General features: G+C 41.3%; 2 protein-coding genes across 9 annotated transcripts in view; both read left to right on the forward strand.

Moving 5' to 3' along the window:
• Positions 1 to 13,517, forward strand: part of EIF1 (eukaryotic translation initiation factor 1) — a 478,792-nt gene that overhangs the window by 85,641 nt on the left and 379,634 nt on the right. The gene's annotated exons all lie outside the window — the stretch shown is intronic.
• Positions 1,718 to 2,860, forward strand: LOC105872047 (uncharacterized). Of its 8 annotated transcripts, none has more exons than XM_075993956.1 (3): positions 1,718 to 2,173; positions 2,459 to 2,538; positions 2,731 to 2,860. In XM_075993956.1, the coding sequence occupies exons 1-3, from the start codon at positions 1,718 to 1,720 to the stop codon at positions 2,858 to 2,860; spliced, it is 666 nt and encodes a 221-aa protein (XP_075850071.1). The 8 variants fall into 8 exon arrangements, with proteins under 8 accessions (XP_075850071.1, XP_075850070.1, XP_075850073.1 ...); XM_075993955.1 differs by lacking the exon at positions 2,459 to 2,538 and having other exon boundaries at positions 1,718 to 1,873; positions 1,949 to 2,327; positions 2,730 to 2,860; XM_075993958.1 differs by lacking the exon at positions 2,459 to 2,538 and having other exon boundaries at positions 1,718 to 1,873; positions 1,994 to 2,312; positions 2,730 to 2,860.

Genomic DNA, 13,517 nt, shown 5'->3' on the forward strand with positions numbered 1-13,517 from the left:
GAAAGTAGGGTAGGTAAACCCACAGCTAATGGTGCACTGTATGGGGGAAGGACACGCTTGTAGCCCTGGCTTGAGCAAGGGAAATGCATTTCATGTAACAAAACTGTTTGTACCCTCATAATATCCTGAATTAAAACACACACACACACACACACACACACACACACACAATATTGGATACCTTTAAATATTAAATAATAATAATAAAAGATACTTGAGGGAAAAAAAAGAAAGAAAATGCAACCTAAAGCAGTCAAATACTATTTCCTCTGATGGGCAAAAATAAAAATTAATAAGACTGATCATTAGCCTGAGCTAATGACTATGTGTAGAAATTAGAAGGTTTATACTAGTGGAATGTATAGTGAGAGTATAAACTAATGGTACTCCTTGGGGGATGAGTTGACAGTAGTTAAGATTATAAAGGCAAATCTGTGACCCAGTAATCCTGCTGGCAGATTCTAAAGGCTGCTCTTACTCATTCTCCTTTGCTGCACCTTTTCCTCTCTTGATCTTTGTTTAAATGTTGAGGTAGCCCCATAACTCTACACATTGGCCTCTTTACCTACACACCCCTCTAGTGTGTTTCACCCAGCCCCATGATGACCAAGAATACCATGCTCATCACTCTGTTCCATCCCTGTTTTTTCCACTGAGCCACAGACTTTCTACTTGATATCTTCATTTAAAGTGAATAATATCCACCTTCAAGTTGACATGGTAAGAACAGAACTATTGGTCTCCCTCTTCCCCATATTTATTTCTTTATTTCTTTTTCATATCAGTAAATGGCACTACAATAGGCTCAGCTGTTAATCTAAAATTCTAAGTGACCCATGATCAATCACTTTCTCTACTGCTTCATGTCTAGGCCATGGATTAGGCTCCACTGTGTCTCCACTGCCTGCTATGTCTCCAAAAAATTTCTCAACACATTCACTTCTCTCTGTCTTCATTGACGCTATCTTTGTCTAGCAACTATGTTCTCTCACTTATACTAATGTGTTTTTTTTCTATTTAAAAGCAGTGAGTCATACTAATGTGTTTTTTTTCTATTTAAAAGCAGTGAGTCATTGCTAAGTGCTTCAGCTTGAGACCATGGAATGAGATCTGACACCAAGTTTAGAACCTCCTTGGGCTCTGTCCACCTCCCTGGCCATCCAAGATGCCCATACAGGATCAAGCCATCCCCATTATAGATGAGACATCCTCCCACATATAACTCTTTCCTTCTAATTCCTTTCCAATGTTTCACCGGACCAGAACATTCTTTGACAACAAAAGATACATTAGCATTGTGAAAACCATATCCCCTAAATGGCAGGGAGCAATGTACAGATAGGAGGAAATGTCATAATAAAAAACAATATGTCAGACACACATGTGACTGGTGTTTTGTCAAAGACCAGGCATAGGCCAGAGACAAAGGTGTTTCCCACTAAGGAAAAAATGTAACAGTGTGTCACTTGGAAACACAGGAGCACACCAGGAAAAGAAAATGTGTTGTTTTCTCTATTATGGAGTATTTAACTAGAAACAGACAATTATGTAATCAAATGATTAAATTTTCCAGTAGGATAAATAATAACAAGGAAATAATGATGTGGTGACAACAGTCCTTCAGCAGGGTATAAAAGGGGGTATGGTCAAGAAGACTTCCAAACCCAAGATCTACACTCTCCTAGAATTCCACCCAGAACCTCCACCCTCCAACACCATGGTCAGTTCCTGTTGTGGTTCCATCTGCTCTAACGAGGGCTGTGGCCAGGAGACCTGCTGCCAACCCAGCTGCTGCCAGACCACCTGCTGCAGGACCACCTGCTGCCGCCCCAGCTGCTGCATCTCCAGCTGCTGCCGCCCCAGCTGCTGCCAGCCCACCTGCTGCCGCCCCAGCTGCTGCATCTCCAGCTGCTGCCAGCCCACCTGCTGCCGCCCCAGCTGCTGCATCTCCAGCTGCTGCCAGCCCACCTGCTGCCGCCCCAGCTGCTGCATCTCCAGCTGCTGCCAGCCCACCTGCTGCCGCCCCAGCTGCTGCATTTCCAGCTGCTGCCGCCCCAGCTGCTGCCAGCCCACCTGCTGCCGCCCCAGCTGCTGCATCTCCAGCTGCTGCCAGCCCACCTGCTGCCGCCCCAGCTGCTGCATTTCCAGCTGCTGCCGCCCCAGCTGCTGCCAGCCCACCTGCTGCCGCCCCAGCTGCTGCATTTCCAGCTGCTGCCGCCCCAGCTGCTGCATCTCCAGCTGCTGCCAGCCCACCTGCTGCCACCCCAGCTGCTGCATTTCCAGCTGCTGCCGCCCCAGCTGCTGCCAGCCCACCTGCTGCCGCCCCAGCTGCTGCATTTCCAGCTGCTGCCGCCCCAGCTGCTGCATCTCCAGCTGCTGCCAGCCCACCTGCTGCCGCCCCAGCTGCTGCATCTCTAGCTGCTGCCAGCCCACCTGCTGCCGCCCCAGCTGCTGCATCTCTAGCTGCTGCCAGCCCACCTGCTGCCGCCCCAGCTGCTGCATCTCCAGCTGCTGCTGCCCCAGCTGCTGCATCTCTAGCTGCTGCCAGCCCACCTGCTGCCGCCCCAGCTGCTGCATCTCCAGCTGCTGCCAGCCCACCTGCTGCCGCCCCAGCTGCTGCATCTCCAGCTGCTGCCGCCCCAGCTGCTGTGTGTCCAACTGCTGCCAGCCCCAGTGCTGCCAGCCCACCTGCTGCCAGCCCACCTGCTGCCAGCTCACCTGCCGCCAGCCTTGCTGCCGCCCCTGCTGCTGCCTGCGTCCAGTCTGTGGCCAAGTCTCCTGCCACACCTCTTGCTATCGCCCAACCTGCGTCATCTCCACCTGCCCCCGCCCCCTGTGCTGCGCCTCCTCTTGCTGCTGAGCCCGCCGCCCCAGGCCCACCTCTTCCTTCACCTCTGTCCCCACAGACATAGACCCTTCTTTTGTGCCGACCATTAGGACACATGGAGTCTGGTTGACGTCACTCCATGGGATGGACTCATGTTTCCAATGAGCCCATCACCATCCCACTGGCTCTGTGAGAACATTCTGGTTCATCTTAACGTCCCTCTCTTGCTTTCTTTCCCTTCCAATGATGGCACCAAATATAAATTAATCTGTAATCCACTAGCTAAGAAATTATTCCAATCCTCTAAATTCTCATTCTCCTTATCACTTTGGGGCTCTAGATCATCCTTCCCAGAGAGGTAGATACTGTCTGCAGGGCTTGCATTCGCACTGATTTCAACCCTCAGACCAGGGGTCCAGTTATGTCTTATATTTTCTCCTAGAGTGAATTTCTTAAGTTTTATTATTTCTCTGCTTCTTAATAAACTTTTCTGCACATAAATATTTTTTGGCATTGTTCCCTATTGTTTTCACAATCATTCTACACAATAACTAGGCAATTATATTTTACACAAAGATAGGAAAAAGCAATCCATGTTGAAATCGCTTTGAAAATAAATGCTATGTCAAATATAGATAAGATATTAGAGCAAAAGTTCTTTGTGTGTGTGCATATGTATGTCTTAATATCTTAAATTTTAAAATATTTAATTCATTGTTAGCTCTTAATTAAAACACATTATACCCTTAACACATCATACATCTTAATACCATTGACTTTATTTTGGAGAAAAGGATAAACTGAATTTCTAACAATAAGTATATACCAATGAAAGACAAAAAAATCTCCTATAAAGAATTTAAGGCACTCTAGCCTGGACAACAAAGTGAGACTCTGTCTCAAAAAAAAAAAAAAAAAAAAAAAAAAAAAAGAATTTAAGGTACTCAATTCATTTAATTCAATAAGTAATATTTCAGAATTTAGCACCACAATGTAGGTTTTATTTCCTATTGAGTTCTACTGAGAAGAAAAACATATTGAATTGTATTTCACCTGAATGGTATGGTATATTTCTCAGTGTGGGCTCTTAGAATTTTCCTTATAATTCAAACATCTCCACATTTAACATTCTAACATATATAGACCCTGGAAGGCTGAAATTTCAAAACTCATTTTCTATTTTTAAGGATTTTAAAATTGAAATTAGTTCATAGCCTTGAGTAGTTCTCAGCTGGGGTGAATACCTTCATTAGAATCTCCAGGACTGATGGCTGCATTTGAATTTTAAAATATGCTACAATTGTGACATGGCACTTGCTCTTGATATTTTGACCTATATTGAGATTAGCCTTTTTCTAGACTCTAAAATAGCACTAAACCATTGAACCCATCAGGTTTAAGATTATTTGTGCTGACATCACTGATAGATAAGCTTCATGTTTCTTCAGATGCATTTAAAGAAATGTTGTCCAGATCTTAATCATAGATTATGATGCCTTCTTGAAATAATAATAAAATATCCTTATGATAACCATTTGGAATCTGCCTTAACCGATTTGAATCAAGACGGAACACAGTAACATGAAATATACTTTAAATTAGACATGGAAGAGTTAGGAGTATTATCATGATATCATAAGTTCTGAGTAGTGATCCTGGCAACTCGAATATGCTGAAGAGAAGCTGCAAAGTGCTTACTTTAAGTGAAAAGGTGAAAAGTTCTTGACATCATAAGAAAAAAACTGTATGCTGAGGTTGCTAATGTCCGTGGTAAGAAATAATCTTCTATCCTTGAAGTGTGAAGGAGGAAAAATAAATTCACTCGAGTTTTGCTGTCACACCTCAAACTTTACCATAGGTGCATATGTATAGGAAGAAAACATAGTATATATAGGTTTTGGTACTATTCATGGTTTCAGGCATCAGTTGGGGGTCTTGCAACACATCTCCTGCAAAAAAAGGGAGGACTACTGTATAAGAAGACTTCACAAATTCAAAAAACAAGAAGGCAGGCTAGACTCATTTGGTTGGCTAGAACCTTAAAAAATAACACCACTTGGCTTTTTCCCAATATATTTAAACATAATGAAGAATGGGAGCTGAAGAATGCTTCCCAGGGATGAGGTTCAAGGCTCAGGGACAGAATGACATGACTCGCTTGTGATTAGCACTAGGGAGATCCACGCTGAGTTAACTATATCTTCTGTAAGTGTATCTACCTTCTCAATTTGCCTTACAAACAACTATTTTTTCAAAGATGCTAAATTTCACATGGGTGCAGGCCAGAGAAAAGTAGCCTTCACATGTCCCTAATGCAATATGTTCAAATTAATGAGATTTTGTTGTATGGTTATCAATCATAACAAGAGGTTAGTAGGAAATAGTAGACATTCAAGACATTGTCCTAATCCTTTTCTGGTTACGAGCTTCCCTGATTATCAGAATTTCAGGTAATTTGTCATCCAAGTAATGAATTAATCCCCTGATAGCACTCCTAGGAATGCATAATGCTCTTAGAATAAAATCACTTTCCTGAGAGCCTAAGTGAGTCACTGATCCCACAGTCTTTAATGTTCAGGGTATTTCCAGGGTCATGTAAGGATAGAGTTGGGACCTAAAAGAGCCCAGTGACTCACAGTTGAGATCACAATAGAAGGCCCTTGTTTGCAGATGAGCTTTAGGTTGGTCAGAAACGTTCTTCTTGGAAGGTCTTTGTTGGGTTTGATATAATCATAAAATCAGAGTCCTGTGAAGCTGTAGATTATTATTCATTCATCTATTCTACAGTGGCTGAGACCTCCCTTGTTCTCTTCCAGACATTATGCATGAACCTCCCTACTGCTTGTTCTATAAGACTTAGATGTTAACACCTCCTCCACCAAACCCTTCCTGTTACTCTCCACCCAAAGTGTCCTCTTAAATCACCCTTTTCTAAGATCCTGCTAGTATGTTTCTTAAGTGTTTCATACTTTTGTTTCCTTTTTTAGCTTTTTTGGGTATAATTAACAAATACAAATTGTATAAATTCAAGATGTATAGCATTATGTTTTGATAGAGGTATACATTGTGAAATGATTACCATAATCAAGCTAATTACATATACATCACCTCACATAGCTACTTGTGTGTGTGTGTGTGTGTGTGTGTGTGTATAAGTGTGGTGAGAATACTTATTAGCAAATTTCAAATATGCTATACAATATTGCTAACTATAGTTGCATTACTGTACATTAGGTTTCCAGAATTTACTAATCTTGCATAACCGAAGGGATATACTCTTTGACCAGCATCTCCCTATTTGCCCCGGACTCCAGCCCCAGGCAACCACTGATCTATTCTCTTTCTGCTTCCATGAGTTTGATTATGTTAGATTGCACACACAAGTGAGATCCTGCAGTATTTATCTTTTAGTCAGACTTATTTCACTTACCATAATGTTCTCCATATCAATCCATGTTGTCACAAGTGACAGGATTTTAAGGCTGAATAATATTTCAACACACACACACACACACACACACACACGCACACACACACACTCACCACATTTTCTTTATTCATTCATCTTTAGATGGACACTTAGGCTGTTTCCATATCTTGGCTATTGTGAATAATGCTGCAACGACCATGGGAGTGCAGACATCTCTTCAAGATAGTGATTTCATTTACTTCAGATATATACCCAGAAGTGGTATTGGTGGATCATATAACAGTTCTATTTTTAATTTTTTAAGGAGCCTCCATACTGTTTTCCATGATAACTGCATTAGTTTATAATCTCACCAAAGTATAAGGGTTCTCTTTTCCCACTTCCTTCTCAACACATGTTATCTTTTGACCAGGTGTGAGGTAATGTCTTCCTGTGGTTTTGATTTGCATTTCCCTGATGATTAGTGATGTTGAGTACTTTTTCATGCACCTTGCTTGGCAGCAGTTTAGAATTCCCAGATCAATGGAGGGGTTGAAATGCAGGGGAGAGGAGGGAGGGATGGTGGCAGGTGGTGGGAGCGAGATGTAAGAGCTAAATTCTCATCTCACTTGACAGTGGGTGAGCAGATAACATCTAAGCTTTAGCAATCAAGGAGTGGTAGTATGAGCACATCATTTCAGAATATTTTCCTGGCGCTCTCCCTCCAAAGGCTCCATCTCCCTGCTCTCCTCTGCTCTGAGTGCTTTCTAGGTGTGCTGCACAGCTACCCCCTTGGACTTCCCTTCAATGCAGTTCCTATTTCCTGACATGAAATTCCTATTTCCTAATCTGTGTTCTCCTCTGTGTTGGTTCCTTCTTCGTTTTGCTGGTGCACATCCTCCAGATATTACTTTAGAAGGGTGCAAGGATAGTAGGTTATTTCAAGACTTAGCATATTTGAAAATGTTACTCTTTATTTTTATCTGTTTGATAGTATGGCATGGAATTCTAGGCTGAACAACGTTTTACTGAGAAATTTTAAGGCATTTCTCATTGTTTTCTGGCTTCTAGTGTTGATGAGAAGTCTGGTGCCATTGGCTTCTCATAGGACCCACTATAATTAGTCCCAGTTCCTGAATTAATATTGATATACCCCTCCTCCTGAAAAGGACTATAACAGTTTCTTGATACCTTTTTCATACAAATTCCCTTTATAAGAATATAAACATTCAGCTGTCATCAGACTCTCCTTCACTTTGTTTTGTCTTATGTGATTGTGAGCTATACATATTCCCCTGAATTTTTACACTTGACACATTTTGTTTCTATGAATCTATCCTTATGTATTTGTTACTCTTCTCTAATAGAATAGATTCCTCTTTCTCACTAATATTACCAACATACTCAACATGACATATGCCTTCCTGTTAAATCCAAGATTTCACTGTGAGTTACCTGAGGGACAGAAACTGGGTCTCATTCATTGTATGTGCTTCCCAGTGCTTGATGCTTGCTAGTTGGTCCTTAATTCAATTGTAGTAAAAAGGAAATTCCTGTTTTGTCTCAATGAACTTGGTCACAGGTAAGGTGGGCAATCTGGTTTGAGGGAAAATGGATTATTTAGGATTTTCTCTAACATAGGCTTTAATTGATGTATGCAAAATCAGTTTTCTTTGTCCACATGATAGAAACCCAAGCTTTTCTCCAAATAAATACTCAATATTAAAAAATATTTAAGGGCCTCAAATGGTTTTGATACCAAGAGAGTAAGTACTTACTAAGACATAGTCACTCTATCAGACATAATTCATTGCAAAGTGCAGACCATCAACAGCAATTATAAGATTAGGATTCTGTTTCAAGAAAGCAGTGTGAGACAGCTGGTCATCTAACATCAGCCACGGTAATAGGCATAGAACTTGGAGGTCTTGTGTGGTATGAGTTTAAATTGTTGCACTTTAAATAGCATCTTGGGGGCATGACCAATGGTATGCATCGATATAGTAGCAGATCAGAACAAGGCCAGGTGTGGTGGGCAAAGGAAATAGAAAGACTGATACACTGGCAACACGGTGGTTGACTCAAGGCTGATGGTCAGGAATGAAGTTCAATAGCAAGAGGATTCACAGGAGATTTGACAGCAGCAGGTGGGGTGGCGGTACACGGACTGCCAGCGATGGTGCCTGCAGCAGCTGGGGAGGCATCAGGTGGTCTGGAAGCAGCTGGGGTGGCAGCAGATCTACTGGCAGAGGCTTTGGCCACAGCCCTGGTCAGAGCAGGTGGAGCCACAACAGGAGCTGACCGTGGTGTCAGAGGCTGGAGATTCTGGGTGAGTTTCCAGAAGAATGAGTTTTCTGAATTTGGGAATCTCTTTGCCCCAACTTCTTTTTACACCCTGTTGAGAGAGTTTCTTCCTTGTTATTGCTTAACATAATAGATAAGCAATTATTAAATTAGAAAATTGTAGACATTTTTCCCTCACAGACATAATGCATTTTCCCCTTCTATAGTATATTTTAGTCTAATCTTTTTTCTTTCCAAATCAATTCTTGTGTTCCTTCCTTGTGTGTATCACCTAATTTTCAAGCCTCTAATTGGCTGTCCTGGGACTGACAACTTGTTACTAGGTGTCCATACATTCCTCTTTCAACTATGACTCAACCTAAGCCTATGCTGTAAGTCTCGTGAGTCTAGGACACACAGCACATAGGGCAGCAGCTGAGAGAAGTAAATGGAAATGAAATAGCTCCCACTTTACAATGCTGGCATGAGGGCTGATAAAGAGAAGGAGAAGGTCCCCCACTGTGAGTCACTTTGAACAATGAGGAAGAGTATGGCTCCAGGAGCACGCTGGAGATGAGCAAGTTGGGGAAAGGACTTCCAAGCAATGCATTTGGCATGTATCCTCATGCCATTAACTTGCTCTAATAGGCAGTACCACTCTATCTAGGAATCAAAGTTGCAAACAAAATTATCCTATGTTTTTTTCTGAAATAACCAAGTGGCACTAAATACCCAGTGGTGCAGCCTAGAACTCTATATTTTTAGAGAGCTGCCTGGAAAGTTCTGGGAAAAATGGTCGGGAGAGTCCAGGGCCATGGCCATCTCTTCAACTCCTTGCTGATGTAAATCTATCTATAAGAATATGGCCTAAAGTCAGGTACATCTAAGACTTTGTCTTCTCAAGAAGATGGATCAAGAATAGGGCTTTGTACAGCATGACATAAAAGACCATACTTTTCACAACAAGGTGAGAAAGACCAAGGACTTAGTGACTTCAGAGAAAAATCAGGATTTCTGTTGCAGCTTGTGTGGCTCAAAGACCACTTGCCTTGCTGTTGGTTGAGGATGGCTACGTCCCTAAGCCATATGGAGACCCAGCATGTGGGAGGAAGTGTCTCTGTCTACTTGTTATCCGCTGGAAAGCTCACTGATTAAGAGTACCCTTGAAGGGAGGTGCACTGCTTCCCTTCCACTCAATTAAATGACTAAGCCTCCCTGATCACACTAAGTCAAACTTTGTTGTTCTCTGTGGAGCAAAGTCTCATCACCTCTATCCCATCTTGCTCATAGAAAGGATGTTCCATATCACGAAGGGGCAAACTGAGAAGATAAGATCTGGGGACCCATCTGTGTGTCCACTAGTAGAGTTGAGGGGTCACTTTGGAATAAGTGGGTTCTCACCCTAGTGCCATTGCAGTAGCACAAGGACCTGCCCAGGGGGAAAGGCAGACCATAAACACTAAGGGGTTACTTCTTCCTGTAGAGATTGACTGTATTTGGAGCAGAGCAAGGAAAACACTATGTCTAGGGGCATTGTCAAAAACAATGGAGATTATGAGGCTGGTAGCTCTGTGATAGAAGCATGATATGAGCAGAGGATCCATAAACTTAATAGAGACAACCAGGGAATGGTAGCCACAGATCTTTTGTGGGATGGTAGTCAACTCTACCAAATATAAAATTGTATATATTTGCATATTTCTTCTCCTTTCTTCTCTTAACTGCTTTTAAAAGCTATTGCAGGCCGGGCGTGGTGGCTCACGCCTGTAATCCTAGCACTTTGGGAGGCCGAGGCGGGCGGATTGCTCAAGGTCAGGAGTTCGAAACCAGCCTGAGCGAGACCCTGTCTCTACCAAAAGTAGAAATAAATTAATTGACCAACTAAAAATATATATACAAAAAATTAGCCGGGCATGGTGGCGAATGCCTGTAGTCCCAGCTACTCGGGAGGCTGAGGCAGTAGGATCGCTGAGCCCTGGAGATTGAGGTTGCTGTGAGCCAGGCTGACGCCATGGCACTCACTCTAGCCTGGGCAACAAAGTGAGACTCTGTCTCAAAAAAAAAAAAAAAAAAAAAAAAGCTATTGCATAAAAACAATATGGTGGTATAGCACCTCTTGTGTTTTCCTGGGTAGAGCTGGAACCCATTCTACTAAGTATCTCAAGAATGGAAAAACAAGCACCACGTGTCCTCACCAGCCAATTGGTATTAACAGATCAACACCTCAGTGGACATATAGGAATGACATTTATCGGTGTCAGGCAGGTGGGAGTGGGGAGAAGGGGATGGGTATATACAAACACAATGAGCAAGATGTACAACGTTGGGAGGATGGTCACGCTTGAAGCTCTGACTCAAGGGGGGAAGGAGGCATGGGCAATATACATAACCTTAACACTTGGACCTTGTACCCCCATAATGCACTAAAATTTTTTTAAAAAGTATAGAAACAATTGTATCATTGGGTGTATAACACCTGGAGATGTAAACACAAAGGAAACAGGTGGGAACGAAACTATTGGGGTAAGGTGATTACATGAGGTAGCAATGAATGTATTGGAAGAAGTGAAGAAAACCAGAAAGGTTAAATCAAAGGTTGATATAACTCTACAATATATGCCTGTTCTTCATTCTTTGCTCAGCTTGTTTAAAAGACATATGATTACATAAAGTAATAATTACAATGTATTGTTAGATTTTTACATATATAGACATAATATATATGTGATAGTAGTAGCACAGAAATATGGAGGGACTGGAGCTACATAAGAGTAAAGTTTCTATATTTCACTGGAACTCAGTATAAATCTGAAATATATTCTGATAAATTAAGGTTTGTATCTTATGCCATATAATACACACACACACACACACACACACACACTCAAAGGAATTACTACATTACACTGTAAAATATCCATTTAATTCAATAGAAAGAAATAGAGAAGAAATAAGGATAAGGGACATATGTGCAGAATATGTAAAGAGCTCTTATGACTCAATAACAAAAGACAACCCCAAAGAAATTAAAGTATAAAGTTGTAGCAGATGTTCATAGCAGCATTATTATAATAGCCCAAAAGTCAAAACAATCCAAGTGCTCATCAGTTAATGAATGGATAAATAAAATTTGTTATATCCATATAATGGAATATTACATATTATTCATCAATAAAGAGGAATGAAGTACCACTACATGCAACAGTATGGATGAACCTTGAAAATAATATTCAAATGAAAGAAGTCAGACACAAAAACACATATATTGTGTGATTATGGCCTCATTTATGTGGAATGTCCAGAAAGGAAATTTATAGAGACAGAAAGTAGATTAGTGGTTACCTACAGCTGGGGTGGAGACAGGAGGGGCTGAGAGTGGGACTGCTAATGACTATGAAGTTTCTCGGGGGAAGATGAAAATGTTGTAACCTTCAGTTGCCCGCCACCCGATAAAAGATTTTTTTTGACATTTTGGTTACATTCCAACTGATATTTTGACAAATGTGAAAAAGAAATTCAATAAAGGAATACAATCTTTTCAACAAATGGTACTGGAGCAATTGGTCATTCATTGACCAAAAACCAAAAAAAAAGAAAGAAAAAAATAGAAGTTCTTGCCTTATTAAAAAAAAATTAACTGAAAATGCACCATGGACTTAAATGTAAAACATAAAACTATAGTTTTATAAAAACTTTTGAAACAAAACACGGAGGAGAACATCTTTGGGACATAGGGCTAGGCAAAGAGTTCTTACTCTTGACACTAGAAGTGTGTGTGGTTATAAACAGACAACATGAGAGATATTGGTTGTGATGAAAATGTTCTGTATTTTGATTGATTCAATAAGCATAAGGAGTAATGGAACAAAAATAAAAGTAAGCAAAACAAATGGGGACTTTTTTATATACTCCAAAACCATTAGTGATAAAGAAACAACATCACAACGTACTTGGTTTGCTTCCACAGATTTCTCAGTCCTTGCCACGTTACACAGATGTGTGTGCACTCATGTATGTATTAATGAGAGAAAAGTGCTGCAATGAGAATCACAATCTGACAGCAGTTACTATCTTAACTGACTAAAAATATTAGGTTTAAGGGCATGATTTTCTTTATCCTACGAATGCCATATTGCTCTACAGATAGCTGACGGTGTTGTTTACTTTTTGCTTTTTATTTTTCAACTAAATTTTGCTTCTAACTAAAGTCCTTGACTCTTAGGCGTATTGCTATTATTTGGCTATGGGATGGAAATTCTCTTAAAGACATGAGAAGTTATGATAAACTTGTACTTCCAAAACGAAAGGTAGCTGCTAAAGAACAGAGGCAAAGCAATCTGATGGCTGCCTTGGTGCCAGGCTGTGTTGGGTGAGACCATGAGTCTTAGATCCACTTGTCATTGTGAGAAGACCAGTCTAACCACTGCAGCACGAGCTGAGTGGAGCCAGAATGGATGATAGTTCTTGACTATGTGCATTGCTCATCACGAACAAATGTGGACAGTAATTAGTATTTAACCATAAATGCATTGCCATGGCAACCAAGTCCCTCAAAATGAAAAGGCTGTCAGTCTTCCTAGCTGTAACTTCCTACCACCCTATCCATAAACTCTGTGGCTCCCAGCCATTCTCAGCAGTTTTCTGCCACATCTGGGCTTCAACTTGAAATGCTAGCATCACTGCTTATGGCACTCCTATCAATATCTTATGATCCCTCATAATTATTATTATTGCTAAAAAAAAAAGGTAGGATTTCTTCATCTTAAAATATCTACAGGAAGAAGGCCGGGCGCTGTGGCTCACGCCTGTAATCCTAGCTCTTGGGAGGCCGAGGCGGGTGGATTGCTCAAGGTCAGGAGTTCAAAACCAGCCTGAGCAAGAGCGAGACCCCGTCTCTACTATAAATAGAAAGAAATTAATTGGCCAACTGATATATATATAAAAAAATTAGCTGGGCATAGTGGCGCATGCCTGTAGTCCCAGCTACTCGGGAGGCTG

The sequence above is a fragment of the Microcebus murinus genome, chromosome 18 (assembly GCF_040939455.1).
Source record: "Microcebus murinus isolate Inina chromosome 18, M.murinus_Inina_mat1.0, whole genome shotgun sequence".
In the NCBI taxonomy this organism is placed as follows: Eukaryota; Metazoa; Chordata; class Mammalia; order Primates; family Cheirogaleidae; genus Microcebus; species Microcebus murinus.

What these genes read in the sequence shown, in the direction of transcription:
- LOC105872047 (XM_075993953.1), top strand. Translation starts at nt 1,718, where the DNA reads ATGGTCAGTTCCTGTTGTGGTTCCATCTGCTCTAACGAGGGCTGTGGC. An exon ending in CCCACCTGCTGCCGCCCCAG is followed by an intron (nt 2,449 to 2,730) that starts CTGCTGCATCTC and finishes CTGCCGCCAGCC; the next exon opens with TTGCTGCCGCCCCTGCTGCT.